Source organism: Misgurnus anguillicaudatus, chromosome 22 (assembly GCF_027580225.2).
Source record: "Misgurnus anguillicaudatus chromosome 22, ASM2758022v2, whole genome shotgun sequence".
Lineage (NCBI taxonomy): Eukaryota > Metazoa > Chordata > Actinopteri > Cypriniformes > Cobitidae > Misgurnus > Misgurnus anguillicaudatus.
The window spans coordinates 2,465,042-2,490,000 of NC_073358.2; the positions used below are offsets into that span (position 1 = coordinate 2,465,042).

General features: G+C 36.6%; 1 protein-coding gene across 1 annotated transcript in view; it reads left to right on the forward strand.

Moving 5' to 3' along the window:
• Nucleotides 1-24,959, forward strand: part of man2a1 (mannosidase, alpha, class 2A, member 1) — a 136,033-nt gene that overhangs the window by 91,971 nt on the left and 19,103 nt on the right. The window contains exons 10-16 of the mRNA XM_073860809.1: nt 10,761-10,946; nt 12,661-12,775; nt 12,860-12,927; nt 13,014-13,179; nt 13,302-13,532; nt 13,621-13,736; nt 16,340-16,461. Coding sequence (XP_073716910.1) covers nt 10,761-10,946; nt 12,661-12,775; nt 12,860-12,927; nt 13,014-13,179; nt 13,302-13,532; nt 13,621-13,736; nt 16,340-16,461 — 1,004 coding nt within the window. The remainder of the gene's footprint in view (nt 1-10,760; nt 10,947-12,660; nt 12,776-12,859; nt 12,928-13,013; nt 13,180-13,301; nt 13,533-13,620; nt 13,737-16,339; nt 16,462-24,959) is intronic.

The window sequence follows — 24,959 nt, forward strand, 5'->3', positions numbered from 1 at the left end:
GGGTTCTACGCCCCTTCGGGGCTTGACCCCTAAATATAGCTGCAAGCAGCGATACCGGGGTCAAGCCAAACATGGCAAAAAATGATTCATACGTGATGACTGTCATGATTTAAGATCTAAGTTTGCATTAGTTTTATGAAAAAAATAGCAATTTTTTGTATCTTGAGACCACTAGGTGGCGCGGTGCAGAAACAATAGATGGTGCCTCAGGTCATGACTGTGATGACACATACCAAATTTAGTGTAAATACGATAAAGCAATACAGAGATATAGCCTTAAATGACTTGACCACTAGGGGGCACTAACCAAACAATAAATTGTGACTCAGGTCTTGATTGTGATGACACCCACCAAATTTAGTGTAAATACAATAAAGAGATGCAGAGATATAGCCTTAAATGACTTGACCACTAGGGGGCACTAACCAAACAATAAATTGTGACTCAGGTCTTGATTGTGATGACACCCACCAAATTTGGTGTAAATACAATAAAGAGATGCAGAGATATAGCCTTAAATGACTTGACCACTAGGGGGCACTGACCAGAAAATAAATTGTGACTCAGGTCTTGATTGTGATGACACCCACCAAATTTGGTGTAAATACGATAAAGAGATGCAGAGATATAGCTTCAAATCTCTTGACCACTAGGGGGCACCGAAAAGTTTACAAGTCCTCCCAGAACATGTAGGTAATGAACCATACCAAGTTTCATAACAATACACAGTTGCGTTTCTGAAATACTTGAACTTAAAGAAAAATTCAAAATGGCCGACACACAAAATGGCCGACCAAAAACCATTTGGTATCGTTTGACTCGCCATGCCTCACGAAATCTAACAAGACCAGTCTCATAATTTTACATTCAAATTTGCAGTAGTTATAAGCAAAAATAGACATTTTTTATATCTCGTGACCAGTAGGGGGCAGTGTGACGAAATGGTGCATGCACCCTCAGGTCATCACTGTTATGACATATACCAAGTCTCATATTAATACGCAAAAGTTTTGCGAAGATACAGGCTCAAACACATTTTGGCGTGCTCGCCCTCGCATTCTTTGATGCGTTATACGACAACGGATTGGTCTACCAAAAATCTTTTGATAACTTTTTGTCTAGAGTGTCTCTAGATGATGCATACCAAAAATCAAGCCAATCACACGAGCGCTCTAGGAGGAGTTCGAAAAAGTAGGTGTTCAATATAATTCAAAATGGCCGACAGGAAGTAGGTTTGACTCAGACATATTTGATACCGTCGGACTCAGCATGAGCCAAGGAATCAATAGAGTGAAGTCTTATGTCATAGTGGCAATTTAATCAAATGATATAAAGATTTTAAACAATTTATTTACATATCCTGACCACTAGGTGGCGCCGTCCTAAAGATTTATAGGTGCGCTCAGAACATGTCACCGATGAACCATGCCAAATTTCGTAGCGATACGCCATTCGGTTTGTGAAATACTGAACTTAATGAGAAAATTCAAAATGGCCGACACCCAAAATGGCCGACCGAAAACGGTTTGGTATCGTTTGACTCGGCATGCCTCAAGGAATCTAACAAGACCTCCTTCATGATTTTAGACTCAAGTTTGAAGTAGTTATAAGCGAAAATAGGCATTTTTCGAATCTCGTGACCACTAGGTGGCGCTGTGACGAAACGTTGCAGGCACCCTCAGGTCATGACTGTTATGACATATACCAAGTTTCGTGTCGATACACAAAAGTTTTGCGAAGATACGGCCTCACGTCCGTTTTGGCGTGCTCGCCGCCATATATGTTGTCAATTTATACGAGAACGCATTGGTCTATCAAAAAGCTTTTGATAACTTTTTGTCTGGGGTGTCTCTAGATGCTATATACCAAAGGACATGCAAATCGGACGAACGCTCTAGGAGGAGTTCGAAAAAGTAGGTTTTACGGAAAATTCAAAATGGCGGAAAGATTTGCATGACACAAATGGCATCAATGTGTGCATTTGAATCATCATGAGCCAAGGATTCAGAGGAAACAAGAATTTAGTTTCTAGGACTCACGGGTCAGAATTTATGAGCATGAACATAAGTGGATTTTTGGACTGTTGGTGGCGCTAGAGGGTTTGAGTCAGACACACCAATGTTGCTATAGTAACTTCTAAGACTGTCCTCTACATGTGTGCCAAATTTCATAACTTTCCTACGTACGGTTCTATGGGCTGCCATTGACTTCAATGGCGGAAGAACAAGGATGAATAATAATAATAAGAAAACTAACAATAACAATAGGTGTCTACGCCACTTCGTGGCTTGACCCCTAATAATAAGAAAACTAACAATAACAATAGGGTTCTACGCCCCTTCGGGGCTTGACCCCTAATAATAACAATAGGGTTCTACGCCCCTTCGGGGCTTGACCCCTAAATATAGCTGCAAGCAGCGATACCGGGGTCAAGCCAAACATGGCAAATAATGATTCATACGTGAGGACTGTCATGATTTAAGATCTAAGTTTGCATTAGTTTTATGTAAAAAAAGCAATTTTTTGTATCTTGAGACCACTAGGTGGCACTGTGCCGAAAGAATAGATGGTGCCTCAGGTCATGACTGTGATGACACATACCAAATTTAGTGTAAATACGATAAAGCGATACGGAGATATAGCCTTAAATGACTTGACCACTAGGGGGCACTGACCAAAAAATAAATTGTGACTCAGGTCTTGATTGTGATGACACCCACCAAATTTGGTGTAAATACGATAAAGAGATGCAGAGATATAGCTTCAAATCTCTTGACCACTAGGGGATACCGAAAAGTTTACAAGTCCTCCCAGAACATGTTGCTGATGAATCATACCAAGTTTCTTAACAATACGCAATTGCGTTTCTGAAATACTTGAACTTAAAGAAAAATTCAAAATGGCCGACACACAAAATGGCCGACCAAAAACCATTTGGTATCGTTTGACTCGGCATGCCTCACGAAATCTAACAAGACCAGTCTCATAATTTTACATTCAAATTTGCAGTAGTTATAAGCAAAAAAAGACATTTTTTATATCTCGTGACCAGTAGGGGGCAGTGTGACGAAATGGTGCATGCACCCTCAGGTCATCACTGTTATGACATATACCAAGTCTCATATTAATACGCAAAAGTTTTGCGAAGATACAGGCTCAAACACATTTTGGCGTGCTCGCCCTCGCATTCTTTGATGCGTTATACGACAACGGATAGGTCTACCGAAAAGCTTTTGATAACTTTTTGTCTAGAGTGTCTCTAGATGATGCATACCAAAAATCAACCCAATCACACGAGCGCTCTAGGAGGAGTTCGAAAAAGTAGGTGTTCAATATAATTCAAAATGGCCGACAGGAAGTAGGTTTGACTGAGACATATTTGGTACAGTCGGACTCAGCATGAGCCAAGGAATCTATAGGGTAAAGTCTTATGTCAGTGTGGCAATTTATATCAAATGATATAAAGATTTTAAACAATTTATTTACATATCCTGACCACTAGGTGGCGCCATCCTAAAGATTTATAGGTGCGCTCAGAACATGTCACTGATGAACCATGCCAAATTTCGTAGAGATACGTCATTCTGTTTGTGAAATACTGAACTTAATGAGAAAATTAAAAATGGCCGACACCCAAAATGGCCGACCAAAAACCGTTTTATATCGTTTGACTCGGCATGCCTCAAGGAATCTAACAAGACCACCTTCATGATTTTAGACTCAAGTTTGAAGTAGTTATAAGCAAAAATAGGCATTTTTCGAATCTCGTGACCACTAGGTGGCGCTGTGACGAAACGTTGCAGGCACCCTCAGGTCATGACTGTAATGACATATATCATGTTTCGTGACGATACACAAAAGTTTTGCAAAGATACGGCCTCATGTCCGTTTTGGCGTGCTCGCCGCCTTATATGTTGTCACTGTATACGAGAACGCATTGGTCTATCAAAAAGCTTTTGATAACTTTTTGTCTGGGGTGTCTCTAGATGCTATATATCAAAGGACATGCAAATCGGACGGACGCTCTAGGAGGAGTTCGAAAAAGTAGGTTTTACGGAAAATTCAAAATGGCGGAAAGATTTGCATGACACAAATGACATCAACGTATGCAATTGAATCATCATGAGCCAAGGATTCAGAAGAAACAGGAATTTAGTTTCTAGGACTCACGGGTCAGAAGTTATGAGCATGAACATAACTGGATTTTTGGACTGTTGGTGGCGCTAGAGGGTTTGAGTCAGACACACCAATGTTGCTATAGTAACTTCTGAGACTTTCCTCTACATGTGTGCCAAATTTCATAACTTTCCTACGTACGGTTCTATGGGCTGCCATTGACTTCAATGGCGGAAGAACAAGAAGCGGAATAATAATAAGAAAACTAACAATAACAATAGGGTTCTACGCCCCTTCGGGGCTTGACCCCTAAATATAGCTGCAAGCAGCGATACCGGGGTCAAGCCAAACATGGCAAAAAATGATTCATACGTGATGACTGTCATGATTTAAGATCTAAGTTTGCATTAGTCTTAGAAAAAAAAGCAATTTTTTCATATCTTGAGACCACCAGGTGGCGCTGTGCCGAAACAATAGATGGTACCTCAGGTCATGACTGTGATGACACATACCAAATTTAGTGTAAATACAATAAAGCGATATGGAGATATAGCCTTAAATGACTTGACCACTATGGGGCACTGACCAAACAATAAATTGTGACTCAGGTCTTGATTGTGATGACACCCACCAAATTTGGTGTTAATACGATAAAGAGATGAAGAGATATAGCTTCAAATCTTTTGACCACTAGGGGGTGCCGAAAAGTTTACAAGTCCTCCCAGAACATGTTGCTGATGAACCATACCAAGTTTCATAACAATACGCAATTGTGTTTCTGAAATACTTCAATTTAAAGAAAAAATTCAAAATGGCCGACACACAAAATGGCCGACCAAAAACCATTTGGTATCGTTTGACTCGGCATGCCTCAAGAAATCTAACAAGACCAGTCTCATAATTTTACATTCAAGTTTGCAGTAGTTATAAGCAAAAATAGACATATTTTATATCTCGTGACCAGTAGGGGGCAGTGTGACGAAATGGTGCATGCACCCTCAGGTCATCACTGTTATGACATATACCAAGTCTCATATTAATACGCAAAAGTTTTGCGAAGATACAGGCTCAAACACATTTTGGCGTGCTCGCCCTCGCGTTCTTTGATGCGTTATACGACAACGGATAGGTCTACCGAAAAGCTTTTGATAACTTTTTGTCTAGAGTGACTCTAGATGATGCCTACCAAAATTCAAGCCAATCAAACAAGCGCTCTAGGAGGAGTTCGAAAAAGTAGGTATTCAATATAATTCAAAATGGCCGACAGGAAGTAGGTTTGACTCAGACATACTTGGTACAGTCGAACTCAGCATGAGCCAAGGAATCAATAGAGTGAAGTCTTATGTCAGTGTGGCAATTTAATCAAATGATATAAAGATTTTAAACAATTTCTTTACATATCCTGACCACTAGGTGGCGCCGTCCTAAAGATTTATAGGTGCGCTCAGAACATGTCACTGATGAACCATGCCAAATTTCGTAGCGATACGCCATTCTGTTTGTGAAATACTGAACTTAATGAGAATATTCAAAATGGCCGACACCCAAAATGGCCGACCGAAAACCGTTTGGTATCGTTTGACTCGGCATGCCTCAAGGAATCTAACAAGACCACCTTCATGATTTTAGACTCAAGTTTGAAGTAGTTATAAGCGAAAATAGGCATTTTTCGAATCTCGTGACCACTAGGTGGCGCTGTGACGAAACGTTGCAGGCACCCTCAGGTCAAGACTGTAATGACATATACCAAGTTTCGTGTCGATACACCAAAGTGTTGCGAAGATACAGCCTCACGTCCGTTTTGGCGTGCTCGCCGCCGTATATGTTGTCAAGGTATACGAGAACGCATTGGTCTATCAAAAAGCTTTTGATAACTTTTTGTCTGGGGTGTCTCTAGATGCTAGATACCAAAGGACATGCAAATCGGACAAACGCTCTAGGAGGAGTTCGAAAAAGTAGGTTTTACGGAAAATTCAAAATGGCGGAAAGATGTGCATGACACAAATGACATCAACATGTGCATCTGAATCATCATGAGCCAAGGATTCAGAGGAAACAAGAATTTAGTTTCTAGGTCTCACGGGTCAGAAGTTATGAGCATGAACATGAGTGGATTTTTGGACTGTTGGTGGCGCTAGAGGGTTTGAGTTAGACACACCAATGTTGCTATAGTAACTTCTAAGACTTTCCTCTACATGTGTGCCAAATTATATAACTTTCCTACGAACGGTTCTATGGGCTGCCATTGACTTCAATGGCGGAAGAACAAGGATGAATAATAATAATAATAAGAAAACTAACAATAACAATAGGGTTCTACGCCCCTTCGGGGCTTGACCCCTAATAATAATAATCGAGTGCTCGTATCGCGTTAAGAATAAATGAGAAAGCAATAGTAACGTTATACAAGTATAGTTTTATTAACTTTTACCTCGCGCCAAAACAATAACAACACAAAAAGACACTAAATATGAATAAAAAAACAAGTACTAGTTTGATCATGACACCAAATACTGCTGATTTGATCTCATTTTGACCATCAAAAGCAAACAAGGTCAACAAATGAGCCAGGGAATCCCTGTCAGAGATGTAGCCCAGAGAGGGCGGTGGTCAGCGGGGCGAGTGAACACTGACGTCCGCTCATGCTTTGGTTCTCATACGTACCGAATCTCACTAAGCAAACGTTCAAACAGGCGCTATCTTTACTAATCGACTGCAGATTTAAATATAATACATATACATTCTCGACTGAACTAATCTTAAAACTACACTTTGTGACCAAGAAACGGTAATATAAAGTAACGGCTTTTCCGTCCATTGAGTTGTTATGAGCTTCAAAGCAGCCGAAAGTTTTACCTGTCATTCTGGCCGCCCTCAAATCCGTGGCGGAAGAAGTAGTTCTCAAACAAAGAGGCTTTTAAAATAACTCCGTTGTTGTTTTCTAGTTTTCGTTTTTCAAACGTGTGCCGTCGAACTGTTGTATAAAAGCAATATCGCTCTCGGAGTCGTGTGATGATATAGAGCTGTATCGCACTCCTACTCGAGCGATATTGCTTAAATATAACATTATAAAATGCATGGTAGACACAAATTGTATAGTTAAAAAGGCATAGTATTCTTTGTATAGTCAAGTCAGCTTTATTGTCATATGCTGACATAAAGAGGAATAAAAATGCCATGTCTCACAGGGCCACAGTGTTCACATTTAACATATTGCATAATACACATTATAAAACGGCTCGTTCTGGTTCTTCATTTTGATTGGTTGAAACGCGTTCTAAGCTGTGATAAAATACCCCGGTAAACCCACGGTTCAGACCGCATCACAAGTATCACTGCGCCACTGTTACTGCGTACTGATTTATGAAAATAAACACCACAGTCTTTAATCATTTTTTAATGTTTCTACATTTGCACAATTATCCAGATAATATCCGATATCCAGATAAATGTCAAATATTGTCATTTCGTCAATAAAGAGAAAACGTTCTCTGGGTTGTTTTTGTCTTAAATTGATATTTCCGCTATTATCCACTAGATGGCAATCTTACCCAACTTAAACACTGACGCATTCACTCGACACAACATCGCGTGACGTGTAAGTTGGCTCTGAATCTGATCTCTTACAAAAGTTCTTCACAAAAATGTAATTATCTCTGCTTTTAGCTCAAAATTTGAGAGGTGATAACTGATAAGAGAACAAATGAAGGTAGGATGAAACTTTTTTTTTTTTGTTCGAAAGCGGATGGTCTGTTCTCTTATTTGATATTTTATGTTTATTTAAAAAAGATAATTTTTCTGTAAGGCATTAAACTAAAACTGATCATCACTTCAACAGTTGCACGATATAAATGTCAATGTATATTTTAGATGAATATTGATTTATGAAAATAAACACCACAGTCTTAAATCATATTTTCATTGTGTCTTTGCTGCGTCTGTGTTGCTTGAGAATTGTGCTCTGTTTCAGTCACACTTGATTCTACTTTGTTTGGCGGAAGAGTAATATTTGTACTAATATAATTACAACTTATTTGTGTTTCATTTTGTGAAACCCTGCTATGCATATGAAGTAACCGTTTTATAAACGCAATAAACCCCGCAAAGCAGTGGGGTTACAGTGCATTTTATAACAGCTTTTTAACCGCTTCGCGTCGTGCCTAACAACGCCCCTTAGCTGTTATAATATGCACTGGTAACCCACTGCTTCTTGGGACTTATTGCTTTATTTTATACAATAACACTTTTTAAATATATAAATATTTCACAAACCTCGCTAGTTTTAAAAAGCAATCTGAGTATATTTAACATTTATAACTTAACATATGCATATAACAAGAGGATATAACTATTAAAGACTTTTAGCATCATTTGACAACGGCATTAAAACTGTATTCTAAAATTCATTTTTAATTCAATTTTATTTATATTTTGCTTTTCACAATTGTTCAATTCTTTCGAAGCAGCTTTACATGAATAAAAACAGGAGAAAAATCGTTGGACAACACAAGCAGCAGAGTACAGCGGCTAAGATAAAACTGTACTAGCAAGCGTAGTAATAATGTAACATTTAGAAGAGGGTGCTAAATTAAGCCGATGTCAGCTGACTCTCCAGGGGTTGGAAAAAAAACTCCTAGGTGAAAAACCCTGTGGGAAAAGTCCTAGGAAGAAAAAAATCCCTTGAGAGAGAGCCAGACAGAGCTAATTCTATAGAGGATATACTATATTTTATACAATTATAGGTACTATTTTATACAATATATTTTATACAGTATTTAATAAAATGATATACATTTAACCAGTAGAAAACCTTACACATCAGAAATCTCAAAAGAGCCTGAAAAGTGCTAACTCTTGCTTTACGAAACATAATAACCAGCCCTATTAAAAAATTCTCATTACCATAATCAATCCAGATGGTTTACTTACCTAAAATATCCTTCATTTCCACGTGATAAATAATGTATATTTATTTAATTTTAGGTTAATTTGTGATCCATGGCATGTTAATGACATTATAACTTAAAGTCCGAAGTATGGTCCATTTTTACATGTACGCGAGGGTGCGCATGACGTAATTTTTGTCATCAGGGAGTGTGCGCATGCCTCAAAGTCTGCGTACACGTACGGGTCAAATAAACTATGCTTTGCAAGGCTGTGCGTCCGACCGTGTGCATACGTTTGTGCACAAATAAAAAACAGACTTATTGACGAGTTATCTTGTCAATTAACTCATTCCCTGCCAGCCTTTTTTGTGATTTTCACAAAAGTTTCACAAAATGCATTCCAGGAAAATTTTCTTCTCACAATAAATAAACATAGAAATATATCTGCTTTCAAACAAACAAAAATGGGAAAAACTTTCATCCTATCTTAATTTTTTCTCTGTTTATAAACTCTTAAATATGAGAGCAAAAAAAGAGCGCAAAAGTTGGAATAATTGCATTTTTGTGAAGGAGTTTTGTTGGAGATCGGATTCGGAACGATTATCAAAACATAAACAGTGTAAAATTAATAAATAAGGTTTTGTTTTCAGTTTTTTAATAAATTGGGTATGAACACCATCTAATGGTGTAATCGCAGTATTACAGATTACCATTTTTTCAGGCAAATGTTTTCTCTTTAATTGACAGGATAACCCGTCAATGGCGGGGAATTAGTTTGGAGAAAACGCTTCTCTGCCAATGACGAGTTTTTACAGCAATCCATATTGTTGCTATTATCCACTAGGTTGCGCTCTTACCTAACTTATAAAACACTAAAGCATCCACGTTTTATAAACTCTGTGTATTTTTTGATCATCGCTCTGAATCTGATCTCTTGCAAAATCCTTTAAAAAAATTGCAATTATCTCCATATTTTGAATTTTTGAAGAAACCTACCCATATTCGAGAGGTGATATAAAGAGATCAAATGAACACTGGATTGCTTTTAAAAATATATATATGAGTCTGTTCTTTCAGTTTATATATTGTATGATAACGATTAATCGCATTTAATCTATAGCAGAATAAAAGTTTTTGTTTACTCATATAAAAATATATATTTATATATTAAGTATTTATATTTTTATATATAATATAAATTATACATAAATATACAAATGTATATACACATGTAAACATTTCTTAAATATATACATGCATGTGTGTGCATTTGTCTATACAAATTTATTATACACAGTTCACACACATATATGATGTAAACAAAAACGTTTATTCTGCTATAGATTAATCGCAATTAATCGTTTTGCATCCCTTATATATTTAAAGAAGAACATTTTCTGTGAAAATTGTAAAAAATGTGTTAATGTGGGTTAGGGATAAATTTAGTGCTGGTATCTAGTAATTACACACTAAGTAAATAGTATGCACGGGTAAAACAGGACTATACTTCAGAATAAAGTGCTATTGGAAAATTCGAGAAGGTCAGCTTTATTTGTTGCCATAATGTGTGTGCCAAAACACCTGTTATTATTCCCGTTGTGGCAGTGCTCAGACATTGCAAACACCTGACCACACCAGATCTTGACCACACTTGCATTCTGATGCCAGATGTATAAATCTCATCTAAATTTATTCTACAGTGCATCAGCATGGTTTTAGCGAACATTTAATATCTTGTCTTTTCATTTCTGTTTCCAGGGCAGCTGAGATCCTCTACTCTTTGACCTTGGCCAACTTTCAGAAGTATGGCAAACCTAGTGATTACCCTACCATTGACAATTACAAGTTACTGACTGAAGCCAGACGCAATCTGGGTCTCTTCCAGCACCATGATGCCGTCGCGGGCACAGCCAAAGACTTTGTGGTTGTGGACTATGGAACAAGGTAGCACATTTTCGGGGGGTCTCTATCTCTTTTTACTAGTTTTTCTACTACTGGGTCTCTTTGGAGCAAACTAGGGCTTTTTTAGAGAAATACTTAGATGGTTAATAAATGACCCTTTCTGTTGTTTAAATCTCCATCGTTTAGGTTACCAGCCCAGAAAAATTTTTTAACACTTAAGGGTGATTTCCCAGAAAGGATTTAGATTAAGCCAGGACTAGATCTGAGTTTTATTTGGTAATTTACATAGTTTTAGTTATGTCAGTGCAAGCTTTTTTTTAGTTTAGACAGCAAAATCACACATTTTAGTCTTGGATTAGACTTAAGCCCTGTCATTTAAGTGTTAAATTTTGATGTGTAACCTGTCTTGCATGCTTGCCATGAATGCGGTGTCAGAAAAAAATTGTCCCTACACTGCAAAAAACGATTTTTAAGAAAAAAATGTCTTAGTATTTTTGTCTTGTTTTCAGTAAAAATTCTTAATTTAAGATGCTTTTTTTGATGAGCAAAACGACCCAAGAAAATAAGTCTAGTTTTTAAACCAAAAATATCAAATTTAAGTGATTTTGTGCATAAAACAAGCAAAAAATCTGCCAATGGGGTAAGCAAAAAATCTTGAAAATTTTTCTTAAACACTAACTTCAAGAAAAATTTGCTTGAAAACAAGACAAAAATACTAATATTTTTTTTCTTGAAAATCATTTTTTGCAGTGTAGCTGTCGCCTTTTTAAAAGGTACATTTTTGCATCTTAAGAGTTCTTAAAAAATGGAGGCAGTGTACCACCGAAACATTGACCCACCTACAAACTTAAATTTTGTTTATCTGTATAGGTGATTCTCACGAAATCCAGACTTAAAAGGTGTCCAGCATCAGATTTTTTAAAAAAAGCCATTGAAGCCATTTTTTGCACATATAAGATTAAGGTCTGAACTTACTTTAACCATTATTTTTAGAGGATTTAAAAAATATTTCCTATAGAATTATTTACATTTTTTAGATTATCATTATCAAAAATGATCATTACCGCAACATGATATTACATTAAATATATGCATTACAAACTCATGTTTCGGTATTGAGAACTAAAAAGTTGTCTAGGTACTATGACAAACAAAATTTCAACTTTAATCTGGAGAGAAAAAATAAGAACTGCTTACCTGGTAGCCATCTTGAGTGTCACAGTCAATTATGTCCCTTCCAACAAATTTTTTAAATGTTAGTTCCTAGAGGGCTTAAACAATGATTGAAAATTGTTGCGGAGGATGAGAAATTTTTTCTTGGACACATTTATATTCCTTATTGTTGTCTTTACATTTACCAATGATCACCAAATACCACATGTTTCTTTACTATAAATGTTTATAGTATAACATGCACTGAAGCTTTTTATTTTTTAATTATAAATCTCTTCATGTCAAAGAACCCAAATCCAGTCATGGACACGTTGCGGTAATGAAATTTTTCCCCTTTAATGTAAAAAAAAACAAAAATGGTTTGTGTCATGTCATTTGAAATCATATGCAAAATAGTACATGAAGAGATGTTTGTAACTGTATGCTTCTTATTTTGATAGCATTTACTCTTTGTTTCATGACATAAGTCTAATTTTGCCAGAATCACCTGTACAGTTCAGTATATGGATTAATAGCAGACCCAGTAAAAGTGTATTTCTTTTTCTGGCGTAACATTCATCTCTATTTATTTCTTGTTTATAAGGTTGTTTCATTCCATATTGAATGTGAAGCGAGTAATCGTGAGCTCGGCTCATTGGTTAGTGCTTAAGGACAAACAGACATACAGCCATGATCCTTCAAATCCCGTTCTTCAAATGGTGACTATTCCTCACAATGTGTTGACATTCAGCCTAAATCTGGTTGTTCCCAATTAATTACTTTTTTCTTGTTCACTATTATAGGATGATGTTCAAGCAGCACAAGATGCCCTACCTCACAAAACCGTTATTAAAATTAATAAAAAGCCAAGGTAACTCGTAAAACGACTTTTTAACTCTCACTGTTTTTGTTTGTATGATAATGAAGTCATTAACCTGAAATGTTTTTGGTTGCCAGATTGGTTGTGGTTTTTAACCCCATAGAACAGGCCAGGACGTCGTTGGTTACATTATACGTGAACACCCATCATGTTCGCGTGCTCGATGCTTTTGGGCATGTAGTTCACGCTCAAGTCAGCGCCGTATGGAATGATGCCACACATGCTGCTACTGATGTCTTCCAGGTGAGATGATCGCATCTACCAAATCACATCAGTAGTGTCGTAAACATGTGCTTATCAGTTTTTACAATTTCCTGTGTGTCATCTTGTTGTTTTTGGCATGACCTCGATATCTTTCTCCGCAGTTGTCCTTCATAGTTCAGGCACCTCCGTTGGGCCTTAGTGTGTACCAGCTGACAGAAGGAATGGAGATGCGGACAGAAGCCTCCAAATACATGTTTCTTCAGGACGGCAGGCGCATTTCAGTCAGCGGATTGGACAATTTCAGAATGTTCTACCAAGAAGATGCCACTTCTGTGGAAATCGAAAATCCTCACCTGAAACTGTCCGTCTCTACTGCCACGGGTCTTTTAGAGGTTAGGCCGTAAATTGCTTCTGTTCGCAGTTATTACTAGGTGATAAGTTACCAAAGGCTTTTAAACAAACAGAATGTGTCTTTTAGAGAGAATGAGGCTGAAAGACGACGGCTCAGAGCACCAGGTTAAGGTGGGGTTTGCTTGGTACGGTACCACCAGTAACAAAGACAAAAGCGGAGCTTACCTGTTTCTACCAGACGGAGATGCAACGGTAAGTCAGTTTATGTACACCAATACATAAAGTTTGAAAAAATTATTGTCTGTCTATTTGTCACTCAATGGCTATGTTTACATGTACAAAATTATGTCTATTTTTATGTCTATATTTCGTTTTCATCACTCGTTTTTGATGCGATACTTCAAAATGCGCATAAAATCATGGCGATGGAAACATGGCATCTTGCATATCAATGTGGAGAATGCGTGCCGCCATTTTTGATCTAATGTTTTTACGTTCAAACATAATGTATCGATTGCTAAATACACTCAAAATATGAATTGTTTTCTCTCACAAACGGAAAAAATGTGTACAATACTTGCGTGTTTCTACCAGACAGAGATGCAACAATCAATTTATGCATACCAGTACATAAAGTTTGAAAAAATTATTATCTGGCTATCTGTCACTTACTGGCTATGTTTACTGTACAAAATTATGTCTATTTTTATGTCTATATTTATTCGAAATTTTGCATTTTCATCACTCGTTTTTGATGCAATACTTCATAATGCACATAAAATCCTGGAGATGGAAACATGGCTATTGGTTCTCTTCTCTTTTCATATGCGTCATGATGCAACGGAGTCATGAGACGAGAACCAACAAACATCTTCATATCAACGTAAAGCCTGCGTGCCGCCATTTTTTTATCTAATGTTTTTTACGTTCAAACATGATGTATCGATTGCTAAATACACTCAAAATATGAATTGTTTTCTCTCACAAACAGAAAAAAATTGTACAATACTTGCGTGTTTCTACCAGACAGAGATGCAACAATCAATTTATGCATACCATTACATAAAGTTTAAAAAAATTATTGTCTGGCTATCTGTCACTTACTGGCTATGTTTACTGTACAAAATTATGTCTATTTTTATGTCTATATTTATTCAAAATTTTGCATTTCCATCCCTCGTTTTTGATGCAATACTTCATAATGCACATAAAATCCTGGAGATGGAAACATGGCTATTGGTTCTCTTCTCTTTTCATATGCGTCATGATGCAACGGAGTCATGAGACGAGAACCAACAAACATCTTCATATCAACGTAAAGCCTGCGTGCCGCCATTTTTTTATCTAATGTTTTTACGTTCAAACATGATGTATCGATTGCTAAATACACTCAAAATATGAATTGTTTTCTCTCACAAATGTAAAAAATAATACTATACTTACACTGCAAAAAATCATTTTCAAGAAAATAAATTCTTAGTATTTTTGTCTTGTTTTTAGTAAAAAATATCTAAAAATACTTAAATTAAGATGCATTTTCTTGATGAGCAAAATGATCTTGAACATTTTTCTTAAACAGTAAATTCAAGAAAAATTTGCTTACCCCATAAGCAGATTTTTTTTTTGCTTGTTTTATGCACAAAATCACTTAAATTTGATATTTTTGGTATAAAAACTAGACTTTTCTTGGGTTAACATCTTAATTTAAGAATTTTAAAAAATTTTGCACCCCTATCTGCCAATGGGGTGAGAACATTTTTCTTGAATTAAGTGTTTAGGAAAAAGTAAACTTATTTCAAGTTTTTTTTTCTTACCCCATTGGCAGATATTTTTGCTTGTTTTAAGCACAAATTTAATTAAATTTTATATTTTATTGTATACAAAATAGATGTTTTTTCTTAAATAATTTTGCTCATCAAGAAGATGCATTATCTTCATTTAATAGTTATTAGATAATTGACCTGAAAACAAATTCTAAGAAAGTAATTTTTTGCAGTGTATTGACTATTTACAGCCCAAATACCAAGAACTAATCAATAAATCCTGTCATCTTCAACTCGCAGAAAAAAACAAAAAGTAGCCCAAATCTGAAGTCCGCCGAAAAGCAGAGGACTTCGCAACGCAGCACACAGCATCTCTTGTCGAGTCGACGCTTTATCTCTGGATAAATGTACAATGTTAAGTTGGTTAAAGTTGTTTTCAACAAGTTTTCAGATATAGGCATAGAAAACATACTTTTCGAAAGGCACAATGCTATTTTATTGCTTTATGTAATGTTATAAAAGTACAGCGCGTGACCCCATTGCATTAATAATGCGTTGCCATTGCCTTTTTATTGCATGTTTCTGTGCCGAGAATCATGTGATGCATAAATCAGAGGTAATTATAAGACGTGATCTTAGGCACAATAATTCTGTGCATGTGCACAAGGCATCTGAATGAGAAAATACTATGATTTACGCGTTTACATGTGTACTTTTCTTCTGATAATCGGACCACAGATCGGACTACACAACCCCTTTCAATACGATCTAAATTTGCATTTGATCGACCTCAAAGAAGGATTTCAATCCGATTGAGCCATCAATACAATCACAAACAGATTATTTGGTCACATATAAACGTAGCTACTGTTCCTCACCGACTGCATGTATGAATGTATCTGCAGTCTGGTCAATGCTTATAACTTTGTGTTATCTACTACAAAACCTATGAAAGTTCATAAGAGCCAGACTCTTTCATCATAACATTAGGCAATTTTGTCAGGGAATCTATTTTTCTTTCTTTGCCAGCGAAGCTCGGAGGGGATTTTTTGAGCGTGATTGGATTTACATTGATTTTTCTTTCCTGCAACGATTTACTCTTCCTCTCAGCCGGCTGTGATTCGAGTCACTAAAGGGCCTCTGTTTTCTGAAGTCACCACTACTTTAACACACGTTACACACACTCTTAGACTCTACAACATTCCAGGTAAGAGCATTCACTGGCTTGACTACATATTGTTAGCATTGGCCTGTCTGAACCACCAACTAATTATTCTTAATGAAGCCTTTTAATTAAGTGTTTTGGGTTTACCGAACTTCTGATCAGATGCACACTTAAAGGGATACTTCACCCAAAAATGAAAATTCTGTTTTCTCATCCTCATGTTGTTCTAAATCTGTATGAATTTCTTATTTCTGATGAACACAAAATAAGATATTCTGATAAATGATGGCAGGCACACAGCTGATTGTAATCACTGACTTTTATAGTAGGAAAACAAATACGAGGGAACATTGCAAAAAATGACTTTCTTACCTAGTATTTTTGTCTTGTTTTCAGTAAAAATATAAAAAAATCTTTCTTCTATGTCATTTTGCTCATCAAGGAAATACGTCTAGTTTTTAGACAAAAAATATCAAATTGAAGCAAATTTGTGCTTAAAACAAGCTAAAAAAATATATGCCAATGAAATAAGAAAAAGTTTATTGGATTAAAGGTTTATAAAAAGTTAACTTATTTCAAGCAATTTTTTCTTATTCCATTGGATTTTTTGCTTGTTTTAAGCAGTAATTTACTTAAATTGTATATTTTTTGTCTAAAAACTAGACTTATTTTCCTAGGTTATTTTGCTCATCAAGAAAAGACGTGTAATTTTAAGAATTTTTTTATCTTTTTACTGAAAACAAGACAAAAATACAAAGTAAAAAAGTCATTGTTGCTGTGAATTCAATGGGTATATATAGTATTTTTGTCTTTTTTCTGTAAAAATATCTAAAAATTCTTAAATTAAGATGTTTTTATTGATGAGCAAAACGACCCAAGAAAATACGTCTAGTTTTTAGACCAAAAATATCAAATTTAAGTGATTTTGTGCATAAAACAAGTAAAAAAAAATCTAAGCAAATTTTTCTTGATTTTCTTTTCTCGAATTTAGTGTTTAAGAAAAATGTTCAAGATTTTTTGCTTACCTCATTGGCAGATTTTTTTGCTTGTTTTATGCACAAAATCACTTCATTTGATATTTTTGGTCTAAAAACTAGACTTATTTTCTTGGGGCGTTTTGCTCAAGAAAAAGCATCTTAATTTAAGAATTTTTAGATATTTTTAATGAAAACAAGACAAAAATACTAAGATTTAGTTTCTTGAAAATAATAAGATTTTTTTTCTTGAAAATCATTTTTTGCAGTGTACCGTCAGCTGTGTGTTTATCATTTATCAAAATATTTTGTTCATCATTTATCACAATACTTCCATTATATTTGTTTGTAAGAAAATTACTTTTGTACTTTTTTTTTAGTACAAATATCAAAAAATCCTTAAATCAAGATGCATTTTTTGATGAGCAAAATGATGCAAGAAAATAAAATATTAAATCTAAGTGAATTTTGATTAAAAAAGAAGTAGAAGAAAAATCTGCCTATGGGGATTGAAAAAAAAGAAAAAACTAAATTGATTAAAGTTTTTTTTTTCTTACCCTATTGGTAGTTTTTTTTTTGTTTGTTTGTTTTTGGTTGTTTTGAGCACAAATTTGATCTTTTATACTTTTTTTTTCTTAGGTTCTTTTGCTCATCAAGAAAATTATCTTGATTTAAGATATTTGTACTGAAAAGAAGACAACTACTAAATAAGGAAGCCATTTTTTTGCAGTGTACTCGTCAATTTCCTTGCGTAAAATTTTTCTTATTTTTAAATCAGAATGTTGATGGGTATGCTCGAAGGCAACCAGGGGGTGGAGATTTCCAAGGCGATCTCAAGATGACTTGGACAAAACAATAATTGAAATAAGCTAAAACAAGCAAAACAATTGCCATTTTAGTAGCAAATATACATCTGTCAATTCATTCCAAGTTTTATATATATATATATAAAATATTGTTGTAGGCAACTAGGGCAAAAAAGGTTGGGAACCACTGCTCTAAGGTGAACAAATTATGAGGTCATAATTATTTTGGCTTTTACTAAATCCATTACCTTTAAGTCTGGGTCGGACACTGGATTGATGTTTATTCAGTGTAAATGAAGCTCATGAATAATGTGAAAACTTTGGCTTGTCAGTGACTTTATCATCTTAAGCGTATGAAACTATGACGAGATATCTGGTCAGCTGACAGAGATGTACGTGCTAGAAAAAAGCTGTAATGCAAATACAAGAACTTGTGAGTTTTGCTGAACAACGCTCATGTACGCAATAACCGATAACTGATTTCTATTCTCGGCTGTGTGTTACTCGACGAGCTTTATGTTGACTTGCTGCAAAAACGAGGCTGTAAAATATGTGACAGGGAGTCGGTGGGAAATGTCAGAGACTGTCTAATTGATCAGCCCTCTTATATTTGCACACCGTGAATGTGACAGGCCCACAAATGAGATGCGGTGAGGTTTCATCATCGGCTAATTGTGACATCCCCTGCTGTCATCGTGGTTTTTAAAGTTGGAACATCGCTCCGAACCCCAGACGGACCGCCCACAGACCCGCTCGCTGTCCGTCTGAGGATATTGCACACAAAAATGAAAGCACAAGCTTCCGAGTACCATGAGTATGCAAATTACGGGAATCAGATCAAAGGTTTTTATCAATCTGCTAGGAAACAGTGTCACGCTTAAAAGGTGTCAGGATGCTACATTGAGTCTTCATTAAATTGGCAATGGTTGCGATCACCCTCTTCTGTCATCAATTGCACATACTTTGAGCACTTGTAATGGTTCCAGGGTATAGATATATAACACTTAAGGTTCATTTACATATACGCTTATGCATGGTACAACTTTCCCAAATGGACTAAATGCTTCCCTATTTTTTTTAAATGAGCTTCCACTTTCTTACTTGCTGGATTGTTGTTATATGATCATTTGCACACATTTGCTCCCAATTTTCATGTTTATTAGATAACTGCGGTGGTTCAATATACATGTCAGTCAGAGAGTCGTGCCCTGTTTAAGTTGCTGGTTTTTGTCCAGATAGGATTGCAAATCGGCCTGGACTATTTGGTTCTGCTTGACAATTGTCTACTGGCTTAATGTGTTTTTCATAAAGTTGCAGCAGAGGAATGTCAGTATTGTAACCTCCAGTTGAACGACCCCTGCAGTAAACTTCATTTTTGTCACGAAAGCTTTTTATTAACGATCACTGCTTCTGTTGGTTTTAAAGGACATGATGAGGTTTTTATGAACATTTCTTACCAAACAAAAGCCAGTCTGACAGAAAGCTCAATGTATTGTTAAAAGGACAGTTATCTCATGATATAAATTGAGACAGATACAGACACAGAAGAACTTTCAAGACTTTATCAAGAGAGTCCCACCTTCTGGGTGGGAGAGATACAGTGTATGTTTCTGAAAAGTTAAAGAAACCATTGGCCTCACGGACTTTAACCCCGTCTCTCCGATCATGTTTTACCAAAACGACAAAGATAGGGAGAGGATTTGGGTTACTCCCTCAAGTTAAAACTGAAATTTAGTATGCAAAACTTGAGGACAGGGCACTAAAAGGGCTTGTCTCGAGGCTAATGCAAAACTAAAGCAATGCAAAAGTGACTCATGTCGTTTCAAAGCACTGGGCTTCTCTCATTATATAATTCTTTTAGATTTATGAAGTCAGACTAAATATTTCTCAATAGACGGTTTCAGCAGTAACAACATAAACAAGCGGCTTTCTTGGTTATCACGTAACTTTCAATAAATAACAACAAGGTCTTTTTAAAGTAGTTTATTTATATAACAAGCAAAATAAACAACACGTAGATTACATAGGAAACCAAAACATTTGTCATTTTCAACGAGGTATTTGTTAACAGTTAACAGTTTAGTTTAGCAACTAGTCAGACCAATAAACAAACAGAAACTGGTAGTACGGTTCTGACCAGACGCACAATCGCGTGACCGCACGTGCATTCGATGAAACCGTCTATAGAAATCAGATTATTATTGAGCTCGTGACTGCTCATTCGAGGGGCGCTAATTCAAAATAAGTGTTCGGAGTATCGTGTGTGTGTGGTTCCCTTTTCCAAAATATGTGTCCTGCGTGTCGAGATATCCTATGTGCATCACGTGTTTTGTCAAAATAAGTGCCTGCTGCAAATGCGTCAAAACCATTTATGATAGAAGTAACGCTCACATACACTAAATTCACGCAAGACACTCCCTGAACAGTAAACTCTGATTACGCATGAGATTATGCGAGTATCTGGCAAACGCGAGCGTCTCTTTTATCATAAATTTTATATGCACGCAATAGGTTTATTATGGATTGCTTAAGACGCGACGTGCAGTCTTTTTCGTGCAACGCTACTTAAACTGCTGCAAAGGGCGAGTCATGAAGTTAAAGTTAAGATATCTGCATATAAAGAGAGAGAGAGAGAGAGAAAGCACGTGCTTAGGAGACAAAAGCAGGAAAGCATACCCCTTAAATATCACTCATCGTTCTCCGCAAGTCACATGCGTCTCTTTCGTATGATCTCAGATCAACTATACGATCTGTCACGCTACCAAAACTGCAACAATATTGATATGAAAGGTACTGTAACGATGTGCGTATTAGGCCGGTCACGGTTATGAACTTTGGCTGATGGTTAATTTTCTGCTAAATTGTGACAATTATGACCATTAAATATCTGTTTTATTGCTATGACATTTAATTCTCATATTTTTTTTTGTTCATTAAATAATTTTCACACACTGTTGTGATAATTTAAATTAAATATTATGCAAGGTTTACCTGACAGTAAATATTAATACACATAACACAAAAAATATTTATTTAATGAATATATTTTTCAAAACTTAAATAGTAGCCAATCCTACTAAGGTCATTATTAGTACTGGACCACATGTCTGTAGGGGCTGCAAAAAATCTACTCCTTACAGATCCTTAAGAATAGCATCCTTCACTTCCCTAAATTTGGAATTGGTGTTTTGGAAATGTATGTTTTACCTGGCAGTTCATACTGCTGATCAGATCATTTTTTAAATGCTGTTTTTGCACTGTATTAATTGGTTTTGCAATGTATTGCGTAAAGGGCGTTGTACGCCGGACGCTCAGCTCAGCGTTGTCCCGTTCTAAAAAAACCTAAAGCATTGTTTTATGTGTATACGCACACTGGCGCCGACAGGTGGCGTCTGTCCGAGTCACCCAGCTACAACTCAGGAAGTTGCACAAATCCCCGTCACGCCACAGAGCGCCACTCACATAGTTTAACATTAAATAACATCATATTTGTCCCAAATCATTAACAATTAACATTGGCTGCCAACGTATATTTTGCATTTTGAAGTAGACGCTATCTGACGAAGCTTGCGCTATTTAATGTGCACTTCCGGTTTTTGATGCCTCCGAGTTGTCCTAGACGCGACTTGACACGGCGCGGCACTGAGTTGCGCGCAGAGCCGGCGCCAGACCATAACTGACAGGGGGGCACGCGGCTTCCAACGGGGGGCACGCAATTATCAACAATAACTTACAGTTCAAGCACGCACTTATACAACTGTTACAGACTGTCAGCTCATTACAGACTCGTTACAGACTGTCGCAGCACTCGCGCTTTGCTCGACGCAACAACAAACCGCCCTCGCACGGCGCAAGCCATTAAAATGAATGGGTTTCATAGCGCAGCCCAGCGCACATCGCGTCCTAGGTAAAAGCCGTTATGAAAGCCGCTTTACCATAATGACGTCGCAATGCTGTTAACGGTCTATAGCCACACTTCACATAAGTAAATTAAAACAATGCTAACTTACCTTTAAAAAAGCTGAAGCCGGCGTGTACGAACATTAAACTTCCTTAAAACTGTCCTGTAGATTTGAAAATTCCACCTCGACCTCTAATCTCCGAGTTTGAGCCAATCGGTGTTTGCATGAAGTCAGATGAAGCAGGCGGTGCTGGTTCGTTTTAAATGTTCTAATATCCATATTTTACACAATCCATAAAATGCCGCGAAAAAACACGTTGCTAGTATCAAGTCACAAATATGCTAAAGCCTAATGACGCATGAGACCCGGCAATACAACCAATCAGAGAAACTGGTCTATTTTAATTAAAGAAAACATATATCAACTATATTTTCCTAATTTTATTACATTAAAAGTCATGAAACATTCAATGTTTAATTTATTTTAATTATTCTTGATATATATTAAATTAATCAAAAACTGTGTAGGGGGGCACAACAACCTGTTTGGGGGGGCATGGCCCGCGAATGCCCCCCCTTGACGCCGGCCCTGGTTGCGCGTCCGGTGTGCGACCCCCTTTACATTGTCAGTTAAGGAGCGCCATCTGATACTGTCTCGTTTATACAGGTGCTGCAGCTCCCCCTAGTCTTTTTAGGAGAGATGTGCAATCATTGCGGTGATCTGAAAGCATCGCAATGAAGTCAAACAATCGCGATGAGACGATTATTTAATCATTGTGACAGCCCTAGTGCGTTATCACCGGGAGTTTCAACTGTTGCTAAAGTGTCTTGGTTACTTGGTGGTTGCTTACTGGCCCAAAAATTTAACAACCAAATATTCTGGGCCATAAATGTGGCTCAAGTTCTTTTGCCATTTAATTTAATTGCAGAAGTTACAAACTTAAAAAGTAATGGCACACTGACAATTAATGATGTTTGTTGGAAACGTCCAAAAGGATAGAGGTACTTGTAATCATTATATCTGGGATTGTACAATTATTCAGTCTTTATGACACCAAACTTTAGATATTTTGAGCAAATGTTTTGGAATAACAATACCGTTATTCATCCATTGGGAGACAGGTAACAGATGCTAAATATTATAAAGGGAGGGGAAGTCCTTTGAAACACTGGAAAACTCCTAAAACCTCAGAGTTAAAAGAGTCGGTCAACATAAAGACTAATGGGGCATACACACCAAACACAAGTTCAACGATTTGCGCAAGTAGACAAAGTCAATGCAAAGACGTGATCAGACGTGTCCTCGCGCGGGGCAATGCGAATGACACGAATTCTGCGGCGCGATTGCCGTGGAAACACATGCTGTTCGCATCAAACGCGCAAGTGGAAAATATTCAATTCAAGCAAAAAATTTGCATGACACAAAGTTAAATCCCGAGAGTAATCAAGAGTGAGCAACGCGTTGCTACGCGTTTGGTGTGTATGTTGCATAAGACAGCTTCATACTAACGTTTGCTTTACAAATGACATAAAAAGAACAAAGCAGTTTTTCTCTATTTTGTCTAGCACTGTTAATTTTAGCTACTGTAAATATTCTGACCTAACATGCAGTAGTTGTATGAAGTCGATGTCATGTACGGACAAAAACAATAAAAACGTACATTGCGTAATGGCACACCTAAACAAGCCACATAATAAATTTAAGAAACTACCTTGCCCTTAGCACAGACTACACCCTGTCACTAGCACCAACATGTTTCAGACAAACCTACGAACTAAAATTGAATTTGGCAAATTTATTTTGAGCTTACCATCTCCCTTTGTGTTAATAAAAACACACCCATGTTGATAATATTTGTTGTACTCCATAACCTTGTTTGCCTGGTTATGGTGGTTGTGTGGATTTGTTTTAATGACAAGAAATAAGACACCTTTATTCCCAAACGCTTAATTAGTCTAACTAGAAGTGTTTAACTAGTAAGTGTTTTAGTAAATTTGCTTATGTCCTCATGAGGATTACTTTAGGGAACGCCATTGAGAGTAAACTACACAAACAGGTTCCTAAACTAAGAAAAACTAATTTAGCACGGCTGGCAAATATACAGTTTGGCAGATTGTATGTGATTATGCCAGCTTAATGCCAAACCGTAAATAAACGGCTGTTTTGTGCATTATTGTTTCTCATCAACGGTCTATAAGGAAATGATCTTCATTAGCTTCTTAATTTCTGAAAATGTGTAGCATACAGACAGTACACAGATCGATTGTATGCATAAAGGGAAAATTATGAGTTAGAAGAATTCCCACGGGTCCTTGAAATCCTTGAAAGTTTGTAAATCTGGGGAAAGAATGCAAGGACCTGGAAAGTCATTAAAAGATGCAGGTCATTAAAAGTGCTTGAATCTATTTTATGCCAGAAGTTTTCTTAAAAATTTTTTTTTATATTATTCACTGTGTAGTGTAGGATTATATCATAAAAATCTAGACTTTTAAGCACACGTGCTAAACTGTTTGTTTTAAATGCTTATATCTTCTGTGTATGCGAATGTTGATTCATACCAAAATGCTTTTTTGCATAGTTGTTTTTGACACATGAAAACGTCTCGGGTTATGTATGTAACTGTTGTTCTCTGAGAAGGGAACGAGACGCTGCGTCTTTCTTGTCATACGTCCTGCGTCCCTGTAACGCCGTCTTTGGGAATATTTCAGATAGCGATATACATCCTGGCTCCCGCTTCACCCTGTCTTTGTCGTTAAGCCTCACCATTGGTTAAATTTGATATACACATTCAGACACACTTACCCCTGGACGTGTCCCCAAAGTGTCACCACAGTGACGCAGTGCGAGTTCCCTCGAAA